The 26,330-nt window shown below is 44.4% G+C and overlaps 1 protein-coding gene across 3 annotated transcripts in view; it reads right to left on the reverse strand.

Moving 5' to 3' along the window:
• Nucleotides 1-2,580: 2,580 nt before the first annotated feature.
• Nucleotides 2,581-26,330, reverse strand: part of SLC41A3 (solute carrier family 41 member 3) — a 254,232-nt gene continuing 230,482 nt past the window's right edge. For all 3 annotated transcript variants that reach the window (XM_085624417.1, XM_085624418.1, XM_085624419.1), the window contains 4 exons: nucleotides 22,658-22,737; nucleotides 13,470-13,604; nucleotides 6,487-6,635; nucleotides 2,581-3,493 (listed from right to left, as the gene is read on the reverse strand). In XM_085624417.1, the coding sequence (XP_085480543.1) occupies nucleotides 3,308-3,493; nucleotides 6,487-6,635; nucleotides 13,470-13,604; nucleotides 22,658-22,737 (550 nt within the window). In that variant the 3' untranslated portion in view covers nucleotides 2,581-3,307. The remainder of the gene's footprint in view (nucleotides 3,494-6,486; nucleotides 6,636-13,469; nucleotides 13,605-22,657; nucleotides 22,738-26,330) is intronic.

A 26,330-nucleotide genomic window follows, 5' to 3' on the forward strand; every position in this document is an offset into this window, starting at 1 on the left:
CTTAAAGTTAGTATTTTTCTCAGTTTAGGAGTAGTAAAGTTAGGACTCCTAACTTTAGGACTCCTAAATGCCTTCTGTGAATACCAAAAGTCTTAAAGTTAGATTTTTCTCAGTTTAGGAGTAGTAAAGTTAGGACTCCTAACTTTACTACTCCTAAACTGAGAAAAATCCTAACTTTAAGACTTTCGGTATTCACAGAAGGCATTTAGGAGTCCTAAAGTTAGGACTCCTAACTTCTGTGAATACCGAAATGAGTAAGTGCCTTCTGTGAATACCAAAATGGTAGTAAGTTTAGGATTTTGTCTTAAGTTAGTTCTGTCAATCGGGCCCACAGTCTCTATTCAAAGTTGCTGAATTGAAAGAGAGAAGGTAGCGGTCAAGATATCTTCCTGGATCTTTAACCTGTTCCCCCCATGGTAGGTTTCCCCTGGCTGGTATTCCAGTCATAACCTCTTCTTAGCACCATCTTTACTGAAATTAAGAAAGTAGTAGTCAGGGTAACTTTCTAGACTTCCACCATGTTCTACTGCCTTCCTCTGGTTTGCCCTTTATATAAGATAACAGGGGTTTGGTTTGGTAGAGGGCTATCTATTCACCCATTCCTTTTATATTGGTTCCCTGGATGTGTCTGTCTTCTCCACTTCTCATATTTTTGGTAGAATAGTTTTAGGCCCTTCCCAGAATGTTTGCATTAGAGGCCCTAACCTCCCCCCTTCCCCATGAATTTAGCCAGTGTTGTTTGGTCCCATATTCTCCTTGGATATACACCACTATTATCCTATTATGAAACCTTTTTTCCCCATCTCTTCTGTAGATGATAAGCGATTGAAGCACCAAGCAAGCTGTCATCCTAAACTTCACAACATGTGTAACCTGAGGCACTTCTGCGCACCACAAACTGCACTCAGGGAAAAGAGGTTCTTGTGGCAGTGTAGTCCTATCCCAAATATGCCAGGAAAAGGTAGCATTCCATCCTGGCTGTAACTAGGTAGTCTACTTGATGTTCTATGTTTCACTGATTTGTGCCATACTGTGTTTGTAGGGAGTGATAATCATTCACATAATTTCACGGTTTTATTATATTCTCATTTAAATATTCTCTGGGAGAGAGCAAGCTTCACATTCACCCATAAAAAATAGGTGCCACACACAATTGCTAGTGATTAGATTTATTGCAAACATTCCTCCCATCAACTTTTGTGTGTCTGATGTAAAGTCCTAAGTGACTACCCAGACGTGGATCCTGTGCTCACTGTGCACCTGGAACCAGCTCGACTTGACTGACGAGCCTCAATCAGGGCGGCGCCAGCTTAGTGTTCCAGTTTAGAGACATTTCTGCTTTTGGCAGACCATGGCTGACTTGGGCAAGAAAAATCCACACCAAAGCGACCACCCTGAATACGGTGGGCTTTCTAAAGTCAGCTATCACCCCTGTGGCGAAGTGACCACCAATCACAGGTTTTTGAACAGCAAGGCTCCATCGTTGGAACAATAGCAGTTTCTCCACCTCTAAATAAGACAGGGGAAAAGAGACTATACTGCAACTCTGCAAACACTTATTTCAAAGGAAACAAACTGGGATGCAATACTCTAAAGTACTCATGGTTGAGAACTACTCGGATTTTAAATGAGCTAAATCCTCTTTTGGGCAACCATGTTGTAGTGACTTTGCACTGTATTAGAGCAGATGTGTATTTTATCCAGGTAGATATTGGTGTCCTTATTCTTTGGACTCCAAGACAACGCCTAATTTGTAAGGGACTCAACAGTAATAATGATAATTTGCTATGGCTTTAAGTCTGTTCAGTGCCCCTTTCCTCAAGATCAGCTGTTGGTTAGAGGAGCCAGTGGTCTGCTACTGGATCCACAGATGACAAAAGCATCTCCTGCCAGCAGCTGTTAGCAAGTGAGAAAGCCATGCTTTTGAGATGCCCATGGAAGGTGGCTCTCAAAAAAACTAAATTACCATATTCAGTTAACATACAGATGTCATTTTTCAGGACATGCTCCAGTTAAAGGTAAGTGTATTCCAAGTGGCTAAAATAAAGCAAAGCAATTTTGAACTTTTAAGAAACATACTTTTGAAAAAAGATACTAAAATATCAGGATTCTGAGCTTTAAAGTAAATTTCAATAAAAATGTGCATCCAGCTTAAAACTGCCTACCTTGAACTAGGACAACTCATAATAATTTTACCAGGGTTATCGTAACAGGAATGAATTTGGAATCCATTACACAGAGTACATCAGGGTTGATCTTAGAAATACACAATGTCTCTTTTAGTGGAAGTACAGGTGGGGCGTCCAAACAATTAGCTCTGTAAGTAATAAGAGGAAGATCGGATTCCTTCAAACGCTCTCTCCTCTTTAACATGACAGAGACTCACACCAACCTCTATCCTGACGTCTTTGAAAGAGGAGGAATCTGGTTAGACATTCTGCATTAGCATGGAGACTCCCAGGCTGGTGTTCCACAGTGAAGATTAAGACTTTCAGATTAAGGCATCTCAGAAGCTTCGAATTGTCTGCACTCATCTGTCTTAGCTATTCCAAGTTTCAATGTCTAGTATAAATAGTAAAAAACAAGTGCTAAATGTATTTAATGACCGCATTATCACAAGGCACTTCAACTCAAAAACTGCTCAAGTTTTGTCCAGCAATGCACTTCATTAAAAGGTTGCCAAATTTGTTCTTTTGGCAAATGACTCCTAATAAAAGCTAGCATTTGGGTGTCTCCATTATCATTGACTTGGGGTAGCACTACTCAAATTCCTTGACCTGGAGCACCCATCTTCCGGTAAGACTAATTAGATGCAGTTCCTCACAGTGTCATCTCACATAAGCTGTAGACATTTCTTTTGACAGTAAGGACTGTAGGATAGCTGTCCAAATTAAAAACATGTAGGGTAAAGTCTTATCTTTGTGCCCAATACATTTGTTAGGTCTTTATTGTCACATTACCAAACATTTACGAAACACCACATCTTTCCAGTCTACATTATTTCCAAAAATGTAAGGCGGTCCTTACAAAGAGCATTCCGTGGACATTAGCACTTTATTTACAGAAGTTCCTTATTACTTTAACTGCACTGTTTGGGGCAGTGCAACAGTCTCCATGATGTTCAGCAATTCTTCTCAGAAAGATCCACCAAGTTTCAGAACACTGAAGAGCAAGCATGTCACCCTGTGACTGGTGTGTTTTGTTTTACAAAAATGAAACCAAAGAGACATTCTTGATCCCATGACTGTGGAGTCAATGTTGCACTCATGCATCACACATCCCTGATTGTGAGATATACAAAATGTCCTTAGTTTCCCATGTCTGAAACCTGCCCACTCATGAGAAACACCAACCGAAAACAGACAGCCAGGAATCCTGTTCCTAGGAGATCTCCAAGAGCTGTGAGGTAGGGGATGGAGAAATTATCCGGGTCCAATTCTTTTCTCCACATGAATCGCACAATCAGATCAGCCAGGTAGAGTAGGATAGCGACCTGAAAAGAGAAGAAAAGTCTGTCAAAAGCAAACACAGGTGGAACACTAGGCAAGAGTATCTGAAATATGACAGTAATCATAAGCCACAGTTAGAGATACTTCCAGACCAACAAATCCCATGGTGATCAGCAATTTATGATGCTTATAATGTCCCAGTGTCCATGGTGAGTGTAAACATGTCATAATGCCAATAAGGAATGTGAACTAGGTCAGATGAATCTTGGGCAATCAGAGGTTGCTTCGGGGCTTCAAGTCTCTTGTCCAGGCTAAACACAGGATATGGGATTAGCCACAAAACACATTCCTTTTTCACAATTAAGAAAAAAAGGCTATGGCCTTGGCCTCTTCCTTGGTGTTGGTGTTGGTTCCTGCAGACCGCCGGCTGCTTTGCTAAAACTCACTCAAACTAGTGAGGCAAAAACAAAGTGTCGTGCTCTTTACTTTTACCAGAAAGGCGTACTAGTGCCTAACTTGTCCACCTTGTTGCGACAATTACAACTTCATACTCAGCAGAAGGAAGTGAAGGGTCCATGTCGTGAACGACTGCATGGATGTACCTAGAGGAGCCAATTAACTGCTTCTCTAAACTGAGGTGAAAGTAATACAGCATGTGCCCCGTGAATATTGATTTGCTGCCTCCAAGAGCCAATCATGACTCAGTCTGGAGAGAAGGAAGGTGTTTACGCTTGTCAAAAAGGTTTTCTTTGAGATAACCCCATCTTCAGCAGAGTCATACTCTACTAGGGAACAACATTAAAAAATCATATTATAGTACTTTTCGGTGGACTCAACCCATGAGTCTCATGGGTAGGAAAACATGTCAGATATATCAAAATCCATGACAATCAAATCAAATCATGAAACTACTCGAAGAAATTCAGGTGCCAGCCAGACCCGGTTCACTGCTTCAAGTACTTAAGGCTACACAATTCAACCACAATGTTTAAGGTTAAGGAACAATCTCATCATCAAACTGCCAATCATCAAGGGCGACTGATCTATAGATATTTTGTATGTTCAAAATTAATTTTAGAAGTCTTAAACTTTCACTACATCCTAGGATGAGTTTCCAAATGGTTAACGATTCACAATTTGGCTGGGTGTGTTGCGGGTGTATTACAAATCGATACAAAATGTTTTCATTGCAAACTTTTGGTTGTAAAACAATGAAAAGTGAATGACTCCCAGTTTGGGGTGGCAACCTCTTAGCAAAAGGTAAAGTGTTCAATCTGGATCCCTTTCCATTTCTGAATTGGGGAAAACATTTGATGGGGAGTCGGCAGTGGTCAATGAGACCAACTTTCACTGAAACATTTAAATGAAAACAAAATCTTTTTTTTTTCAAAGCAGACCCTTTCCTGTAATGAAATGGGGCTGCTTTAAAAATAAAAAAGGTTTACTTTATTTAAAATCAATCGCAGACATGGTAATTTTCTGACCAATGCATACCACTATCCCTGTGATTTGCAACAGGAGAAATTAGTCAAGGTTTGAAACCAACCTAATAATTATTAATTAGGTGGGTCGCACTGCGACCAATTCAGATTCCTTATTTTGCAAACTGATCTACATAGGTCCGTTCGTCAAAATAAGTTTCTGGTTGCAAAAACTGGTCACAAATGGCAACTGCTTTTGGAGCCCAGAACAATAGTACTTAAAGCCTTTAATTGGTTTTAATTAATTATTTTTAAATTTCTTAGAGAACAAGAGACTACCTGCTTGAGAGTCAGCATTTTATTTTTTGCTTTAACGTTGGCCAACTAGGACTGACTCTATTCAGATCCTCTTTGCATCCTCCCACCAAAATTCTGTGTGGGTGCAAGATAGCTGAGCCTAGACTGAACTCTAAACTCGTTTGGCAGGAGCGTTTTTGAGCTCGATAAATGCAGTTCCCAAGGTATTCAACTTTCTTCTTTATCTACAGGATTTGTAGACTTTCAACTTGACTTTCAACTTGCCTTTGTAGGTTATTCGATCTTCTAACCTGTTGGAGTTGGTAATCAGTCAGTTTCACCAAATAAAGAACAAATACAAGGGGACACAGGATGAGACACTAGCTACTTCACAAGTACCATGGAGGAACCTTTCTTAATAGAGGACGAATGGAGTCTGCAAGTAAAAATAGACATGATCCACTCTGGAAAGACTCAATAGCCCTTGAGAGTGAACAGAATAAAAGGATTCAAAAGAGTTCATCAAGCAAAATGCCGTGGAGCCATGCAGCTTCACAGACATGCACTCCCCTTATCATCTGCCTGTACGATGCAATCCAACATATGAAGACTGATTCTCGTAAAGTTATGACGGGACACAACCAAGATTGGTAATACTTCAAAATGTGGAAACAATAAGTATCGGCTTGCAGGAACAGATTTTGTTAATTCTGGATTAGCCACAGATTAAGAACTGCAGAGGAATGTGGAAGGATTTGAAGACATAAAGGAAGAAACCGACCTTCAGAGAAGAAGTGTATTTATGTCTAACTACACTGAACTTCATAAAGACAAATTAAAGCTCACAAAACATGCATTTTATTTATGCTGAAATTGGGTTTATATTGCTGTAATGGTTGTGTTCAGCATACCTCCACCAACATCCACACACTACCAGATACTCTGTAACAGTATTCCCAGAGTGACTATTTAATGTGTTTTTTAAAACAAAATGTGCATTTCATTAAAGTCCCTTTCAACCCCACAACAGGCCTCTTTCTGAGGCAGTTATCACATGCTGAAGTGGACAGTCTATCATAGATAGTATTTCCTGTAATAGCTGTAAATACAACTTACCATTCCTGCGTCCATAAATTACATTTTTTTACTACTTGCTTAGACCTATCAAACATTTATAACTAGTTCTGACTGTAATTAGCACTTTATTCTGAGAAAGGGATTAGAGCATTTATAATGGAGGAATATTAGGTTCTGTCATCAATGAACCTTTTACAGTATATTCTTTAAAGCATTATACACAGGCCATGAGTACTCCTTACCTGCAGCAAAGCAGCAGTGAGGTAAAACATTACGAATGTGAAGGTAATGGCGGTATGTCCTCCCTGCAACAAGTTAATTGTATAAAGAAAGGTGAGGTGCCCCGGGATGACAAGAAGAAACAGGACGCGAGCAGACGTGGAATTTACTCCTGGGGAGAGAAGTACAAAGGAACGTTACACGGCATAATGAATTCAGTAATCCACCAAATTGCCACTAATTGGAACTGATGGCACGTGATACAAGGACTTGAAATTGAAAAAGATTGGAGGCAGAGTACCACACTTGCATGAGACAGCCTCGGCACTGCCCACCCCGAAATATAAATAAATGTATCAAACTCCACTCTGTTAAAATAGCCGACTGGTCAGATGCAATTAGTTGTAAATAAGCCCACGATGGATGGTGCGTTAGTAATATTAGGAACTTACTATTAATAACTCTATTGACTAATTGTACTCAATTAAGCACCTCCATCTGCCTTCTTATTCATAACTATAGGTAACTAATGATAATACAGCTAATTATGAAGTCAAAATTAATGGGTAAATTACATGATAAACATAAACAAAGCATTAAGCGACAATATGGTTAGGAATATTGACAACAGAACAGAACATTCACTTGGTGATGGATTTCTAGTGCTACTGGAATGATTTTTCTGAAGGAAAGACTATGATCCTCAGTAAGAGTGAAAGTCTTTTTTGCACAGTTGTGCGATAATTATCATGCCCTCAAAGTTTTCCTCTGATAAAGTCTGGCTGGTCAAACCTGCCGAAATTTATCGGGGAGGGGGCAAGGAGGACCCGGAAAAAAGAATCAATGTGCAGAATTTGTTATGTTAAAAACCAATTCAATATCTTATGTCCCATTCCCTTTTTAAACAAACAGAAGAGCAGGTATTTACTATATGTGGTAAATGCTTCATTCGCGGGTGGTGGTATTACCCCATTTATTTATTTATTTATTGAATTTGTAAGGCGCGGCAGCGACCCAAGAAGGGTTTCCCGGCGCCAGAGCAGACTGGATGAATGTGTAGCAGCTTAGTGAGATTACAGCCAAGTCTTCTAGGACCTGCGAAAACGGGCGTAGACCGTTTCTTTCTGGATAGCTGAGGGGAGTGAGTTCCAAAGTGAGGGGCCAAGGTAGGCAAATGATCTGCCTCCCATCCTGGATAGTTTAAATCTGGGTACAGTAAAGTTCTCATGGGTTGTTGAGCGGAGGTGGCGGGTAGGCACATAGGGGCTAACCAGAGATTGCAGATACTGTGGTGCGGCGCCTATTTTGATTTTATACATGTAGCTCAGGGCTTTGAACTGGATTCGGTTCTCCACCCTGAGCCAATGTAAGTCCCGTAGGTGGCTAGAGATGGGGGTAGCTCTGGGAACCCTGCAAAGTAGTCTTGACGCAGAGTTTTGTACCATCTGCAACCTGCGAGTTACAACCTTGTTGGATCCAGGATATAGAACATTTCCGTAGTCCAGCCTTGAGGTGATGAGAGCTTGGACTACTGTTCTCTGGGTAGCCTCTGGCAACATCCAGATGATCTTTCTGAGCCATTTCAAGATGGTGAAACAGGTGGCAGTAACCTTGACTGCCTGGTGGCGCATAGTGAGCGAATCGTCAATGGTTACGCCTAAATTGCGGACATGACTGGAAGGCCGACGAAGTGCTCCCATCTCGCTGGGCCAATGTAGTGGGCCACAGAGATCTTTGTTTTTACCAAGGATCAGGACCTCGGTTTTTTCACCGTTAAGTTTTAGGTGGTTGGTGTGCATTCATGAAGCGATTCTCCCTAATCCTAGCTGAATGGGGGATGATACGCCGGTACTTGCTTTGGAGCGAGAGAAGATAATCTGGGAGTCGTCTGCGTAGGAGAACAGAGTCAGCCCAGCATCTTCCGCAATGTCAGCTAAAGGTCTGACATATAAGTTAAAAAGCAAGGGGCTGGGGTGAGAGGTGGATGTCAGAGCTGGCAGTTGCGGAGAATATTTGGAAAGTACGGTAAGCCAGGAAAGTAATAAGCCATTTTAAGGCTGAGCCACGGATGCCAAGTGATCTCATCGTTTTTACTAGTATTGAGTGAGATACTCTGTCGAATGCTGCGCTTAGGACTAACAGTATGAGTGCGACAGTATCTCCAGCATCTAGATGATGACGCAGCCTTTCCGTAACCCCCAGTAATGTTGTTTCTGTGGAGAAACCCGCTCTGAAACCAGATTGAGATGGGTGAAGGATTTTATTGGTTTCTACAAATTTAGAGAGCTGGGAATGGATGGGTTTCTCCAAAAAAGGCCGGCAGTAGGGAGATAAGCCGATATTTGGAGGGTGTGTCGGGGTCGACATTGGGCTTTTTTAGGAGGGGGGTCACCAAGGCATGCTTTCAGTCTGGTGAGACTGTGGATTCAAGTAGGAAAGCATCTAAGATGTTCATAATGACACGCAGAGGAGGTGGCTCAAGCTGCTTGAGCACCGAAATCGGTATAGGGTCCTTGGGTGAACCGGATTTCACACTATCTAAGAGAATTTTAAGGGAGTATTCATTGAGAAGGGGCCAGGAGTCCAGGTTGTTTGCAGAAATATCAAGCACTCTGTCCTGGTCGGGGGGAGTATTGTCTGCCATGTGGGGAGAGAGTGTTAGCTGAAGGGGGTTATCGGACTGTGACGGAGGGCGGCCGCCGCAATGAGTGTTCGCAATGTCCGAATAGATTTTCTCAACTTTCTGAACGAAAAAGAGAGCGAGGTTCTCACACTGACGTTTATTGAGAGGGGGGGGGGGCCTTGCTATGGTCTCTGAGCTAGCAAGCTCCTTGACTATGCCAAAAAGTGTTTTCGAGCAGTGCAAAGCATCAGAGATGATTGTTGAGACATACTTAGCGCGGGCTGATTTACAAAGATTATGATACAGTTTTTTGGCCTTTTTGTAGACATTTTTAGATTCAGGAGTGTAGTCTCTTCTCCATTTCCGTTCTAGCGCTTTACACTTGGCTTTCTCTTTTTTTTAGAGTGTCGGTGTACCATGGCACAGGCGGATGGTGATTATTGATCCTTTTATTAGAAAGGGGAAGACAGGTGTCTATCGCATTAAGAAGCCATGTTTGTGCGGTGAACCTCATGAAGTAAATACCAGAACCTGTTGCAACAAACTCATAATGAGGGCCCAAATGTCTTCCCTCACATCTTTCCTTTACAATCCTAGAATCGTTTCCGCTTTCTTTCCACATCTTTCTATAACTAGAGAATGTTCTCTGTAGAATTGATTCTATTTTAATCTATTTTCCTGTTAAATTGTGTTAATTTCGTCTTTATGCAGAAATACGTAAATCTTTTGGATAAAAGCACGAAAAATACATTAAACAGATGGATAACAATTTTTTTGTGGTTATGTTCCTCCATCAACACAGTGATGGTCAGGATGAACTATTGCAAGTGCTCTCATCAGTTTGAACTAAGCCAGGCACTGACAGAAAACTAGTTGAATGATCTACTTGTTAAGGTGTGAATGGAAAAATACATTTGGAATGAAGCAAAAGTGATGATGTTGCCCCTGTAAAAGAGAGGGTGCCGAAGTAGAAAAATATGGGAAGTAGAACAATTTCACCAAGAAGAGATGGACGTTAAGAAGGAAGCTTTCTCAATCAAAATTCTAAAGGCACAAAAAGCCATAAGCTCATAGGGAGGTTTAGCAGATATTGCAAATGCCTGTCTGCTTTCATCTGGCGATAAATGGTAGTAGTTCTGTTGGTTGGTGGCCCAAGGGCTCTGTGGTCAGAGGAACTGTGCCCCAGGACAAATTAATCCTAGTGGGGCTGGGTTGCATCTCAGCCAATACTCGTTGCTTAAAGTTTTTCCGAGTGTGGATACGCACTCTGTGAAAACCGATCTAGTGTTTTCAGACTCAGTTACTGTGTTTGGTATTTACATGCCAGGTAATCGTAGGTCCAGGAACACAGAGACACTTAGGTGCCGATCACGATCCGGTAAAAAAATTCCCCGTGCGACTCGTATCCGGTCTTTTTACCGTACGAATCGTACAAGTGCCGTACGAACTGGCAATCACGATTCGCATGGGAAAAAGACCATACGAATTGCATTAGGAATAATTCCCCACACGTCCTCGGGTCGGAAAAAGTGTCCGACACGTCCTCGTACGATTTACCGTACAAACGTGAAAAGCGAAGTCCGACTGGGGAATCACGATCCGTCCCGGGCGTCCGAATGTACAACCGTATGGTTAAAAGACCGTCCGCACCGAACTCCTATAACAACCATGGAGACGTCCAAACAGGTGCCCGGTACGTGCCGTACCCCCCCAGCCCCCGCATGTACGTGTCGAACCCCCCGTGTATGTACACCCGAGTACGTGTCGAACCCCCCCGTGTATGTACACCCGAGTACGTGTCGAACCCCCCGTGTATGTACACCCGAGTACGTGTCGAACCCCCCCGTGTATGTACACCCGAGTACGTGTCGAACCCCCCGTGTATGTACACCCGAGTACGTGTCGAACCCCCCGTGTATGTACACCCGAGTACGTGTCGAACCCCCTGTGTATGTACACCCGAGTACGTGTCGAACCCCCCCGTGTATGTACACCCGAGTACGTTCGAGTCGTACCCCCACCCGTGTATGTACGGTGCGTACCCCCGCTGGGGTTCGACACGTACTCGGGTGTACATACACGGGGGGTTCGACACGTACTCGGGTGTACATACACGGGGGGGTTCGACACGTACTCGGGTGTACATACACGGGTGGGGGTACGACTCGAACGTACTCGGGTGTACATACACGGGGGGGTTCGACACGTACTCGGGTGTACATACACGGGGGGGTTCGACACGTACTCGGGTGTACATACACGGGGGGTTCGACACGTACTCGGGTGTACATACACGGGTGGGGGTACGACTCGAACGTACTCGGGTGTACATACACGGGGGGGTTCGACACGTACTCGGGTGTACATACACGGGTGGGGGTACGACTCGAACGTACTCGGGTGTACATACACGGGGGGTTCGACACGTACTCGGGTGTACATACACGGGGGGTTCGACACGTACTCGGGTGTACATACACGGGGGGGGGTACGACTCGAACGTACTCGGGTGTACATACACGGGGGGTTCGACACGTACATGCGGGGGCTGGGGGGGTACGGCGCGTACATGCGGGGGCAGGGGGGGTACGGCGCGTACATGCGGGGGCTGGGGGGGGGTACAGCGCGTACATGCGGGGGCTGGGGGGGTACGGCGCGTACATGCGGGGGCAGGGGGGGGTACGGCGCGTACATGCGGGGGCTGGGGGGGGGTACGGCGCGTACATGCGGGGGCTGGGGGGGGCGTACGGCGCTTACCGGGCCACCTACTCTGGTCGTTTCGCGCCGTACTTCGCATTTGCGGCACTTTTTGGGTGCCGTGAAAATATTGCCGTCCGGACTGCTGTCGGTTCGAATCGTAATTCCTGGGTCGTGAAACGCTGCCTAGAAGCGTCCCGACGTCACGTCGCAGCATTCCCGGATCACATTCGTATGCATATTTTCGTCGGTCGGTGTTTTTTACGATTCGTACGGAAATGGTGTTTCCGTGCGAATCGTAATTCCATGTTTGTAATGTTTTACAACCGGGTACGAGTCGGACGGAGAATACGCTCCGACCGACGGTTCGTACCCGGTTTTTACCGGATCGTAATCGGCACCTTAGAATACTTAGAGCAGTATTCCCTCTCTCATGCCCTCGGGGATACTGCTACAGACAACATGCATTGAGGCCCTAAGTATCTGGAACATATGCTGAATTTGTCATCATGTCCTAAAGACAGAGTCCATCATGTCCTAAAGACAGAGACGTTGGGCCAATTCACAAAAGAAATGGTAAATTTGCTCTCACAGAAGCTCTAGCCCTCACTGTTTTCCTCTTTCACTATAGTCAGCAGTATATACGCCTGAAAAGCTATGCCCAGCACAGCTTTCTAGATATTGAACTGAGCACGCCATTTTTATAAAGCTACTTTTTCTCCAAGGTATAACTGTACATAGTGTACAATCGTGGACAGTGAAAAGGTCATCTGATGTGCAAAGGACTTTTTCTTTTTCTTCTGCATAGGAATTTTTACTTGTGAAAAAACCCTTACTTTATCTCTCCACCACGTTCCCCCACACTAGAAGGTGAATGAATCACTGCAAACCTTGGCTTGGGTGTAAAAGGTCCGACAGCAGTTTGTGAATGGACATCAACTTAAGATTGTGGGTGCTTACAAACTTACAAGGCAAATCAAACCTTGATTCGCCCGCTCCCCACCGTTGTGGTCAAAGTTCTTGTACTTTGACTTTGTACTTTGTCAGGGCCGGACTGGGACTTTGGGAGAATATGGACATATGTCCGGTAACAAGAAGAAAGATTTTGTCAAGAAACCTAAAGAGAAGGGCATGCATGTGCCTCTCTTTCTGGAAGACCACTTGACTTGTGCCTTCTCTTATCTTCTTGACAGACATCTCTCTCCTCATTTTGGAGATGTGACTTGGAGAACTAAACAGAAAACCATAGTAACCATAGTAAAGGCTTCATCACTGACTTATACAGTATTAACAAAAAAATTGAATGCTGGTTAAATCCTTCTCTATCCATCTGAACATTGAATTGTCACTGTGTTATTGGTAATTAAGTGTGTGGTGCAGACTTTTTTGGGGGAGATTGATTCAACACGCATGGATCTGACTGTATTTTAAGTTTAGCACCTAAATGTTTAAGCTTTACAGGGCTTTATTATTTCCAAGGTCCTAACATCAGAGATGCTCTAAATCTATAATTTAGCGATGTGAAATGGGATGGAGGACAAGGAAAAGAGATGTGGCAAGAGAAGAAGAAAATGGACACAACAAGAAAGTAACCTAAGCTGCATAAGTAAACACGAAACTGACATTCTCATCAAGAAGTACATTGACCTTTAATATGAGCCCCTAATTGTAAAACCTGCTTCTTACCTGAAGAGAAGAACGTGGTAAAAGGATTTGGCCAATGCTGCCTCATCTTGTATGGCAACACACCTGGCATACTCCAGAAATGCAGGAATGTGGATATACGACTGGACTGGATGGCTACAAGATTACCAGCAACGCCTGTGGGTAACATTTTACATATTAGCATCATGTAGTATATCTTTTAAAAAAATGAAATCAAATATTGTACATTTTACGTTTTAGAAGCTTAGCTGATTTTCATTCATTCGGGTTTTACTTGGTAGGGAAGTCACAAAAACACAAACTTGCTGCAATAAAGTGAATTAATAAGCTAAAAAACATTTCCTATTTTTAAATAGCCGTATTCACTTCTTGCCTAAAAGGTTCCTATGACAGGTATCTACCAAAGTAATTCGACATAAGAAAAGGACTGTGTGGATCTTGTTCTACAGCTAGGTTTGTTTAAAATGAGTCTCAGAATAAGTTTTTGTTGATTTACAAACAAAAATCAGTCTAATGAAAGATGTACCACATTAATCTTCACACACAGCTTACATACACACAATCTCTTTCTTATTTGTGTCATTAGACATTAAGAGCCCGATTTAAATATTCTCTTCCCCTAACATAGCCGTCCGCACCCCCAATTAAATTTCAAACGGACCAACAGTTTGGCCATGGCGGAGACTACTCTGCCTCTGCTGTAGCCAAACTTCTCTGATAGCCTACGAGCGTAAGGGATGTCGCAGAAATTACTACAAGACCACCCGCCTAATTTAGATGGGTGGACATGTAGCCATATGTTACAGTTTCTCACCGGTAGGTTTTGACTGTAAACAGTAAAATCGTAATAATGTCCCCACACCATGGGATAAAAACTCCCATGGTGAGGGAAGCGTACATTTTTTTTTCTTTACAAAAAGAAAATCCAGTTATGGGATCTTTTTGAGAATTACAAAGAAATACAATGTGCTATAGGGCTGTGTACTGCTGACGCAGCCCAAAGCACAGAGTAAAATGCATTAGCAGGAACTGCAGAGACAACAGTTCCTGTCAATGCTTTTATAAATGACCGCCTGCTTGGCGGTCATTTATAAATAAGACCGGTGGCCCATTCACCATGTGGACAGAGTAATTTACTCCATCCTCATGGTGGAACGGCGGGCCGTCCACCCAGATATAAATCTGGATTAAAAAAAGGGCTTGCCTATATAACCCCACATAACCTGGGCTTAACCAACAACTGACAAAATGGTATATCATGGGGATTCATTCCACCCAAACTATTCATCACAATGGGGCACTTGATTCACATTGGCAACCTGATTTAATCAAGCACATTAATACAATCAATAAAAAATATTCAATTGCCCATCACTCATTACATCTAGAGTAACCCACAGTCCCTAAATACATATATATGTACAATTTTACACAACATATACCACAAGACACACATGTACACACGTAACATTTTTATACACCATGACAAATTGATCTCTTATATCTTGTTGAATAGTTTCCATTAGAGGTGTCTAAATAATAAGTTCATAGCAAGTCCACCGCAGAGGTAGGCAATCAGACGAGGAGCATACAGAAAAGCCTTCATTACTATCTTTCCTCCATGTTGTCCTAATACATTGGTGCAACTTAATTTGTTTATTGGAATCTCCTCCAAAGAAAATAGTCAACATGTTTCTACACTGACAATTTATGGCCTCTTCAGGACAGAAGTGAAAGACAAGAGTACAAGTGCCTATAGGAGAACATAAAAATACATATGTATCAACTTCAGATGTTCTTTTCTGCAACGTGGGGGGTGTGGCCGGAGGAGCAAGATGGTGGCCGCATTTTGTTAGCGCTCCCAGCGCCGGTGATAATCCGCCATCCATCCTGCTCTTAATTAGTGCCTCAGCGCATCTGAGGATGTGCGCAGACCTGCTGGGCCCCAGGCACGTCACTGCTGCAAAGATCGCAGTTCATGGGGTCCACTACAACCGCTGGGGCCGACACAAGTGGATGGCCAGGGAGGCCTGGAATTGGCTGCATGGCATGGCCTGCTGCAAGGAGGAGCTGTGTACGGCTCTGAGGACCTGGAAGAAGGGGCTTCTCTTCTCCATCCCCTCAGTGACAAAGAGGTGCTGGAGAGGAAGTAAATCTTGCTGCCAGTGCTCACTCGCCCCGGCTGTGCCGGAACCATGGGAGCTGGGCATCCACTGCTGGGATGGTGACCCCCTTTGGAGAACCACCACAGGCCCACAAACACAGGGCAGGCTGCATCAGCTGCATGGTGTGGACTTGGGCCTCCCGCAGCAGTGGTGAGGTCTGGGTGTACCTCCCTATGCGGGCATGGTCTGAGGACAATAGGGACCAGGGCCTCCTCCCCACACTGCAGCGAGGCAAAACATACCCTGCTAAGGATCGGTGAGCACCGCTGTGCAGTGGTGCAACTTGTATGAAGGTCCTGGAGGCGGGGGATCTGTGAAGGCCATGGGACCGAGAAGTGCGTCATGGATGACCAGCTCCTCTCCCCCTTGGAGTTCCCACCCCCATCTTGATTTAAGACGGTCTCCCATGGCTGTTATGGGGGTCCTAGAAGTGCTATTCAGGCTACCTCGTGGTGACCATCCGGGGTAGCAATGCATGGGAGCACAGAGCCTAGCAGGAGATGGAGTGAGCCCCCCCTCTTGGGTGGCTGTAGTGAGGTTAGGAACAGGGCAGGGGCCAACAGAGAAACCCGAGCTGATTGGCAAAAGACCTAAGCAAGGGAGCCCGGGGCTGCTTGTGCCGCTCCCCTGTGGGAGGATCAGGCGGGCCCAGTTGACCTAAAGACACAGCCATTGCAAACAATAGAGTGGCTCCCAAACAGAGCAAGCTCAATTACCTCGCCTAGCCATTTTTGCACAGCGGCGGATCAGAAGTCCCACAAATAGACGGTGCTGCTGTGAGGGAGATGCACAAGATGGATGCTATTGTCACGAATGCGGCCCTCTTGCACGCCGTCAAGGCCAAAACTGGCGAGATAGAAGCAGATGTTTCTCTCCTCTGATACAACCTACGCAACATGATGGGCAAAGTGTCGTAGGCTGAGGTTTGCCTCACGGCCCTTGACGGCACAGTATCTAAGCTGCAGCAGACAGTCCACAAGCTGCAGCTGGCAGGAAACAAGATTGTGTTGAGGACGCAGAAGAATGCTCCTGCTACAATAACCTGTGCTTTGTGGGCTTCCCGGGTGGTGCAGAGGGGACCAACCCTGATATTTTCCTTGAAATCTAGCTTCGTAGCTTCCTACCAGGAGATACAAAATCTACCTGTTTTCTTATTGAATGCGCCCATAGAGCATTTGCCCTTCCCCCCCCACACCTCCAGGGCTCCTCCTCGAGCTATCATCTCCTGTTTACTGAACTTCCAGGACATAGACTACACACGGCGAATTTTCTCGGTAAAACTCCATATGAGATCTCGAAGGTCCTCATATTTCCGGATTATACCAGACTGGTCCAGATACAGCGGTAGCCTTTTCAGCAAGTAAAGAAGAAGCACCAGGCCATGAACATGAAGTACATGCTCCTGTTCCTTACTACCATTATAATATAATGGGGTAATTCAAAAATGTACACGGACCTGGGTATCGATCGACACAGAAAACAGTTGGTCCTAGACTTATTTATACTACAGTTCAGTTGTAAAGGCATTCATAATTTGAAAAACACATTAAATATGCCTATATTTAGCATAAGGTCATGAATGCACACCAAGGTCATAAATATATAAGTATTTGCATCCTCAAAAGACAACAACGGCACTCAATATAACCTTGATAGTGACTGTTTAAAACTTTCAATCACTTTTCGGTACATAGATCACCATATTCAATAATGAGATGAAAAGGTTGCTCCAAATGGGGAGTGAGAAAGAGAAAGTGTGCTCATGGTTGAGACAGATAAGAAAGAAGGGAGTCAAAGTCGGGGTACATTCAACAAATAGTCAATTGTGATTGTTGTACATCCTAGCAAACTGGCTATAATTTACAGTGACACCAGTTCACATCTGGGCCTGCCCCTCACGGATTATTCCAATTGGCATTAGAGATTTTTTTGGAAGGTGCACAGAGACATATCATCTGTGGAATGGGCAGGGCAGGGGTAGTATCAGGTACAGGCCCACTTGGAGAAAAGTGTTGACGTTTCGACCCTGGTGCATGGAGGGTAAGTTACGTCCTCTGCTGACGGGTTTTCCTCAGGACAGGGGAGGGGGAGACAACCTATACTTAGGTGTAGTCAGGATACAGCCCCTGTGTGGTGGTTGTAATTGTGGAGTAGCATAGGCTTATTCTTGTAGAAAATTGAGGCTGCCAAGTTGATGAATATATACAAGGGTGAGTCAATCACTCAAACAATCTTGATTTGAAAAGTTATGCGCCGCCCGGGGGATCCATGCCGTACTCCTCGGGTCAGGACCTGTTCCTTACTAAGCTAAAGATATTCTTCCAGGACAAGGCCCTATTCTTTGACCATCCTAACAGTGTATGGGAGTGGGTCGAGGAGCGCATCCCTGGGATTGGGGCCCATATGCCACTGTTGACAGCGGGAGATCCGATAGGGGCACAGGAGTGGTGCTCGGCCAGAGCCGACAGAGGAGACTTTGCCGCTTTCGAAAAAGGACCCGGAGACGGAGATCAAGTTGGCAGTGCTGGAGCAGAGTTTTCATTTAGAAAATTCAGGGGCTTTTGAAGCTCTAGTATGTCTATGCGTTTTTATTAATTATTAATGAATAACAATTAATTATTTGTCTTGTGCAAGTATGTTTTTATTAATCAATTCGTTTGTCTTAACATGAGAGAAAGTTACACGAGGGTTAGCATGTGTGTGCTGTTTCTGTTTTCCTAAAAATAACGTGCAAGTTTTCATGTTTAAACGTTGCTGTGTGCTGTTTATTTTAAGCACAAAACGCTGTCTGAATTAATGCTTTTTTATGTCGCAAAAGCTAGATAAATGCATACACATAAGGGTATTAGTGGGGTTAACACTGTTTAATCATTATGCTGTAGTAACGTTGTTTTTTATTTCTTTTAATTGAGATGGTCTATTGTGGCCTATGGAGGCCTAATCCATGATGGCTAATTTTGAAGCCTGGCCTCGAGTGAATATGTGAAAGACGTGTCGAGGGCGACCCCTGCTGGAAATGGTCTTGAGGGTGACTGACCATGGTCCTTCTATGAAACTTTCCATGAGGACAGCAGCAGTTTTGGGTGTTCTCCAAGAAAAGTGAAAGTGTCCTTGGCAATCTCGAAAGACAAAGGAGCCTTAGAGGGAAACTCTGAACTGTGGCTCGATGGCCGAGGAGAAGCCGGATAAAATGTGATACATGTTTTATTTCCTTGGTTCCTGTTCCGTAGTCTTCGCTATGTGTATTTTTCCTGAGCGGAGGTTCATAAATGTTGCAATGTTGCATCCTTTCCTTCTCGCTCTGCTCAGTGATTCAGTGTATTCTGCAAACTTAATGTGAGTTTCCATTGTATTTTTCACTATAAAAACTGTTAGTTTAGGGAGGGATCTCCCCACTCTTTTGCCACCCTTTTGCCACTTGCCATTTTACCTTTGCTGCGTGAGGTTGCGTTGCTGAGGATCGATGCTGAGGACTTCGTCTTGAGAGACTTTATTGAGAGACTTGTCCTGACCCGTTCTGACACTTAGTTAGAATAGGTAACTATGAGAAATGATTTATTCTGATTGATTTACTTTGACTAATTTTAGATAAAGCAATATAATTTTAAACATGGTGTTGAATTTTCTTTCTTGTCAATTATTGGGTTTATATTTTTGATCATTATAATATATGTTGTGTAGATTATGTTAATGATTAGGACAGTCACTAAACCAGATCTGATATTGATGCAGGGTGTTAGTGTTTTCTTTCCACAGGTTTATTGCTGGTAGAGTATTTGAGCGTGTGTTAGTGAAATGGGCCCTAGCGTATGATGTATGTATGTGCGTGTAACTGTGTGATTACTCTATCCGTGGAAGTGGGCATATTTTAGATACCCTGATCTCTATCAGCAGCATACCCAACCCATGCAGCCTCCTGAGTTTAGACTACGTCCGACACTGATGAAGGCAGGTACCCCTCTGGGCCTCTCTGGTCCTGAATACAGATGATACATCTCTACATGTGCTTGATCAGGGTAACAATAGTTCCTTGATTGGTTTTAGTGGGTGTTTATGATGTTGGGCCGACAGATGCTTTCGGGTGGGAAGTGTAGGGTGGTGGGGGGGAGGATTAGGTAGGTACTAAGTTTCATTTTCTGTTTACATGTTTTGTTACTGTTATGCATTGAAAAGTCATATGATATCAACAGTATCTATTTCATTAGCAACTACAGTTTAACAATGAAATGTTTCGCCAAATGATTGCCTTGGTGCTCCCCCGCTATCTATACGTGCTACAAAACCATCCATGCATACATCCCTGACCTTTTTCACAGAGACCCGGTGGTGGCAACAAGGTTCTATTGTGCGGGAAAGGCCCCTAGGGTAGCATTTACGAAGTGTTCAGCTTCGATGTGCAAGGGTGGCCTCAGAGCTCCGGATCTCTGCATATATCACTGAGCAGCACTGATGATCCCTTTGGGAGAGAGAATGGCTCTTTTGGCGACTACCTTGACTCTGCCTGGTGCCTGGAACTCTTGACTCTCAACTATCGAGGTGTGCACGGTTTGCTCTACAGCAATCGCCTCACCCCTTGACTCACCCAGGTCTCCAGGATCCCTCTTGTGCGCTGGAGAGAAGCCCTAGCTGCTATCAAATGGCTGGAAAAAATAATTTCTCTCACCCCATTATGGCCAGGGTCATGGCTGGAACATGTCAGTCAATTGAAAGTCTTTTGTGGGTGGGACCTAATTGGAATCTCAAAGCTGGGAGACTTGTGGGAACATGACAATATAGTGTCCTTTGGCCACCTTAAGCCGGCATTTGCACTTCATTCCTCCCAAATTTTTAAGTACTTGCAGCTATGACATGCCCTGGATGCCCATAGAAAAGCCTTTGGGGTAGTCACAGACTACAACCCCCTACAGGCAAAGTTGGCACTAGGCCCACAGGGCTGAAGGGGCATCTCACAATTATACACTTCCCTGCTGCCCAATCCTCCAGCCCCCCTGCCTACACTCTGTGGGAGATGTTGGGGAACTGGACGACAATGATTGTCAGGAGGTCAAAACGGCCTTGAGCAACTGGCCATCCCTGCCACTTTCAGACTAATACAGTTTAATTACTTCATTGCAAATATTATATCCCAATTAGGTTGTGAAAGATGGGGAGGGCTGAGTCATAGCGCTGCTGGTGCAGTAGAGACCCAGATGGATCCTTTTTCGCCTCATAAGAACCTGTGCGGTCATAACTGCATACTGGCACATAATCCATACTAGAATCACACACCTAATTTAGATTACAGAGAGCATGGACCCAAAGTGGCCCTCTTAGGGATAATGGAGGGCTGGGTGCACACTAGACACCAGTGCCTGCTTGTGGGTGTTATGTACTTGATAGCCAAGAGAGACATTGGTAGATGTTGGAGGTCCACAGAACTCCCTAAAGGGACAGCTTTATTTGCTGGATGGGCTATTGCTGCTTGGCAGAAAGAAGTTTATAAAAGGAGAGGCTGTGCTCCTAGACATCGTAAGATCCGAGGCTCGTGGCATTCGAAATCTGCCCTCAATGGAGTTTAAGATTTGCTTTGGGTTTTTGTTTGTCACATACCGTGTCATGGGCACAGGATACGGTGTAAATTATGATCATTTATTGTCGAGGTCATATTGCCTTTTTGTTCTGTTAAGGTACCCTCTGTCCTTTTTGGAAACCCTACAGTTTTATCTCTATCAAGTCCCTGGGGACCAACCCTTGCCCCAGGGAAGTCCAATGTGATCCTGAGCCAGTGCTCCTGTTTCATGATGCCATCTGGACACCAGCCCTGATCTTTTTGGATGTGTTGAGAATCCCTGAAGATCTGTGGGATAGACTTTTACGAGTATACCTCGTCTAAGTAGGTTCTGCAGAATAATTAAGTTGGGACCTAGAGCGATTTTGGTACTGCTGAGACATTTTTAAAAATAGAGCAGATATTTTGGACCACATAATGCTTACTCTTGAGCAACGCAGGGTTACATTTTAAGATTCTCTATTTAGGCGATGCTGGGTTCTCTACTGCAAAAAAGGGTAGATGAGAATGCTACAACTTTAGTCAATACGATTTTTCTGCGCATATTCAGGTGTACTAGAGGTAAGCCAGATTGACTTATGTTAATTGATAAAAAGGTTTAAAGATTTTAGTGTTAATTGCAATCTATGACATCTTCATTATGTACTAGTGCAAAGCATGACATTCCCAGATGTCTGTTATTTTGGTTACATAGAACTTATTAAATCAGAATGTTGCTCAAAAATGCTTCCAAGCATGTCATAACTTCCACAGTGACCGTCAACTGGTTTTCGATCTTCTTCGGAAAACTTCAGTGGCATGGGCACTAGTGCACAACATGACATTCCTAGATGACATGTTATTTTGATTACATAGAATTGATATAATTCAAAATACTGCCCAAAACCATTCCAAGTATTTGATAACTCTCATAGTACCTCCAAGTGGTTTTAATGCACATCAATGCATAGGGGAAGTGAGTTAATCTGAAATTGGAAGCTTACAACTCTTCATAATATACATATATTTTGTTAGTATTCAGTAAGTAGTGAATAACTAACTTGACTCCTGTAGGTAAAATACACAAAACAATACCAACGTATTAATCTATATATAGTCTCAAGAGAATGCAACCTATTAACCCCCCCCCCCCACCACCACCACCACCTCCCTCTAGAGTGTTACCCAAATAAATTGTAGCAATTGTACAATGAAATGAACAATGCAAAATGAGATCTCAAAGACCATGCAAATCTCCTGACCCCTTCCAACACAGCAAAGAATATTAATGATGTGCCTACAGGTAAAAGAGATATACTTTTGCTATGGGGATGGTGCAAAATCAAACTTCCTAAACATACGATTTCTCTTGTTTCAATTTGACCATCATAAAACAAATACAATATTGACAATAACAGACAGGACACTTTTAAAATCACTAACTTTCAAACAATAAACTTTTCTAGAGTCTCATAAAGAGGCATAATGTAAATGTAATATAAGAATATGAAACCTACCATTAATTACAGGGGTGAAAACTGCCATCCCTTCAAAGTTAGGATCTGTTACAGTTTTGTCCAAAATAAGTCCACCAATGCTACAACAACAACAACAAAAACTTGAATTTGGTGAAAGAGACCGAGAGACAGTTAACTTTAAAATAAGCATTAATTCATTTTCCTTGATGTGAGCAATTAAATAAATAGGTAAAGTAAATGAATATAAAATGATTACAAGTAAGAAAATATATTAAATGCATTAGTCTACCGTTGCTGCATTACTCACTACAGCAATTTCATCAGCACTAACACAAACAAGTTACTTACCTAAGGTAACGCCTTATCTGGTAGAGACTCTAGCAGCAGATTCCTTTCCTTTAAATTATTTCCAGGCGACAGACTGGATCCTGGGCAGTACCCCTGCACACTAGTAGGTGGCATTGTTTGGCTCCGTGTAACGTCATTGGAGTCGCCCATGCCAGAAGTGACGTGTGCAGTGCCTATACAGGCGCTACCCGAGCATGCTGACGTCAGTTTCTTTTCGCGACTTTCCATGCCAGGAGTGTGGAGCCATGAAGAACATTGACCACTGGTATGTGGAACTAGGGCCATGAAAAGGGAAAACCCTGTACGCATATATAAGTTCACAGAGTGGGGAGGATGAGTGGGTCGGTAAAGATCTACGGGGAGTTTCTATCAGATAAGGCGTTACCGAAGGTAAGTACCTTGTTCATCTGATAGAGACTTTTAGCCGCAGATTCATTACTGTAGAATAGATACTCAAGCAATACCTCTCCAAGGGTGGGTCTGCAAACTTGATTTAGGAAGCTCTGCAGGACCAAACAGGCGAAGTGACCATCCACACAGACCTGACAGTACATGCAGTAGTGTTTTGAGAGCGTATGAAGAGAGGCTCACGATGCTGCCTGGCAGATGTCCAGGACTGGAACTCCACGTGCTAACATAGTGGTCCAAGCGTTTGGTCTGGTGGAATGAGCATGTAAACCCTCTGGGAGTTGGTTCTTGACCAATGCGTAGCTGGTCTTAATGCACAGTACAATCCATCAGGAGATGGGTTTTGTTTCTGCATGGCCTTCCCTTTTTTGGCTCTGCCACATCCCACAAAGAGTTGATCGTCCACACAGAAAAGTTTTGTGTGGTCAAGGTAGAATGGAAATGCTCTTTTTGGGTCCAGACGGTGGAATCTGTCCTCTTACCTCGAGGGATGAAGATAGCGTAAAAGGTAGGCAAAGTGATGGACTGGCCTACGTGGAATGGGGTAACCACCTTCAGCAAGAAGGATGCACAAGTCTGAAGACCAGTTTGTCTGGGAAGAGGTGTGTGGAGGCTGGGATGACAACGCCTGCAGTTCACCGACCCTCCGGGCAGATGTAATTGCCAAAAGAAAGGCTGTCTTGATGGTGAGAAAAAGAGAGGGTAAGTATGAAGTGGCTCAGAGCACACATTAGAAAAGTAAGAAACAAGTTAACGTCCCATTGAGGCATAACGAAGAGAGCTGGATGAAATAAGTGTTGCAAACCTTTAAGGAACCTATTTACAATAGAAGACTTAAAAAGAGAAGGCTGATCTGGCAGCCGGCGGAAGGTGGAGATGGCAGATAAATAACCCATGAACTTGCTCAATGATAAAAAAGAACTTGGGAAAGGGGTGCAGATACTGAGTCGACCTGTTTAGCTGCACACCATGCCACAAACTTGCTCCAACAGTCGGCTTATACCATCTTGGCGGAGGGACATCGAGCTGCCAAGATAACATTACAGACTTTGGGCGGAAGGTCGAAAGCTGTCAACTGTTACTGCCAAATCTTCATGCATGAAGGCAGGAGACAGGTTTAAGTGGAGTACTATCCCCTACTGCTGTAACACAAGATCCTTGCAAAGGAACAGCCTGATCAGAGGACCGATGGCCATGCTCAACAGCTCGATATACCAGTCTCTCCTATCCTAGTCTGGGAGCCACAAGGATGGCTTGGGCCCGGTTGTTCCTGATCTTCTTGAGAACTCTGGGCAGAAGGGCGTACAGGAGGCTGGAGCTCCAATCGAGACAAAAGTCTTCTGCAAGCGACAGCAGCCTTGGAAACTCAAGCGTGCAGAACTGCTGACATTGTGCATTCTCTGCGGTGGTGAACAGATCTAACTAAGGCTCTCCCCGCTGCCGAAAGAGACCGTGCACCACCTCCAGATAGAGATGCCATTCATAATCCACTAGGCAACTTCAGCTGAGTTCGTCCCCTCAGGCATTCAGAGATCCCTCCAGATGGTGGACTACCAGGGAAATGCCCTGACATTCCAACCATGTCCAGAGACGCAGGCCCTCTGCACAAAAGATCCACAACCCCACTTCGCCCTGTTTGTTGCAGTACCACATGGCGGTGGGGTTGTCCGCAAACACCTGCACTAGCCTTACCTTGATGGAGGGTAAAAAGGCATTCAATGCCAGTTAGATCACTCTGAGCTCCAACAAGTTGATGTGGATTCCTCCAGATACCAGAGGCCGCTGATCCCCCCCTCTCCCAGATGTCTGCACCAGACCAGGAGTGATGCATCTGTCACTACTGTTGGATCTAGTTGTGGAAGGGAGAGGGGTCTGCCACTGGTCCAAACTCGGCTTGTTAACTACCACTGCAGATGTTTTGCAGTGCCCTCCGAAATCTGGACCATGTCGGAGAGAATCCCCTGATGGTGCGCCCACTGGTACTTCAGGTCCCACTGCACAGTCTGCATATGCCAGCAGCCGTGTGTCACAAGCAGGATGCAGGAAGCCATGAAGCCCAGCAGCCTCAGAGTCACTCTCACCAAAAAGCCAGGATAGGGGCTGAAACATCAGTATCATAGCCTGAATATCCAGGACTTGTCGTTCTGGGGGCATAAGCCAGAAACTGCATTGTGCGCAGAACAGCTCAGATGAAAGCAAGAATCTGAGAAGGGGTCAAGTGTGACTTCGGCACATTGATAGTGAACCTCAGTAAGTGCAGGAGGTCCGTCATATTCTGGAGGTGGGAGACAACCGCCTGGGGTGAGCCCGTCTTCAACAGACAGTCATCAAGATAAGTGAAGTCTGGCACCGCCGATTTCCACAGATTAGCTGCAAGCACCACCATCACCTTGGGAACACTCAAGTGGCGCTGGTAAAGCCAAAGAGGAGCTTGGTATACTGTAAGTGCTTGTGGCCTACCGTGAACTGCAGGTAACATCTGTGGGCAGGCAGGACGAGATTTGGAAGTATGCATCCTGCAAGTCCAACGCTACAATCCAGTCTCCGAGGTCCAGGGCAGCGAGGACTCGAGCGAGCATTTTGATGTTCTACTTTTTCAGTAGGGTGCAGATCTAGGATAGGAAAAAGGCCTTTGTCCTCCTTGGGCATCAGAAACTAGCAGGAATTGCAGCAATAACCTACTTTTGATGGGGCCACTTCCTTGCGGAGTAAGGCAATATAGTCTTCCATCAGCCTGTCGCAATTGAGTGGCATGGGTGGAGTGGTGGTCACAAAGGGGAGGGAGTAGCTCCTTCGGACAATCTGGAGAACCCAGTAGTCGGATTATATTAACCTCCAGTGGTGCAGGTGATTGGGTATCCTGCCTCCTACTGGATGCCCATGATGGTCCGAGGGCAAATTAAAGAGGAGTGGAGCTGCGGCTGTGAGGGGGGTGGTGAACTGGCCGGACCTCTGG

This window comes from Triturus cristatus, chromosome 9 (genome assembly GCF_964204655.1).
Source record: "Triturus cristatus chromosome 9, aTriCri1.1, whole genome shotgun sequence".
NCBI lineage: Eukaryota > Metazoa > Chordata > Amphibia > Caudata > Salamandridae > Triturus > Triturus cristatus.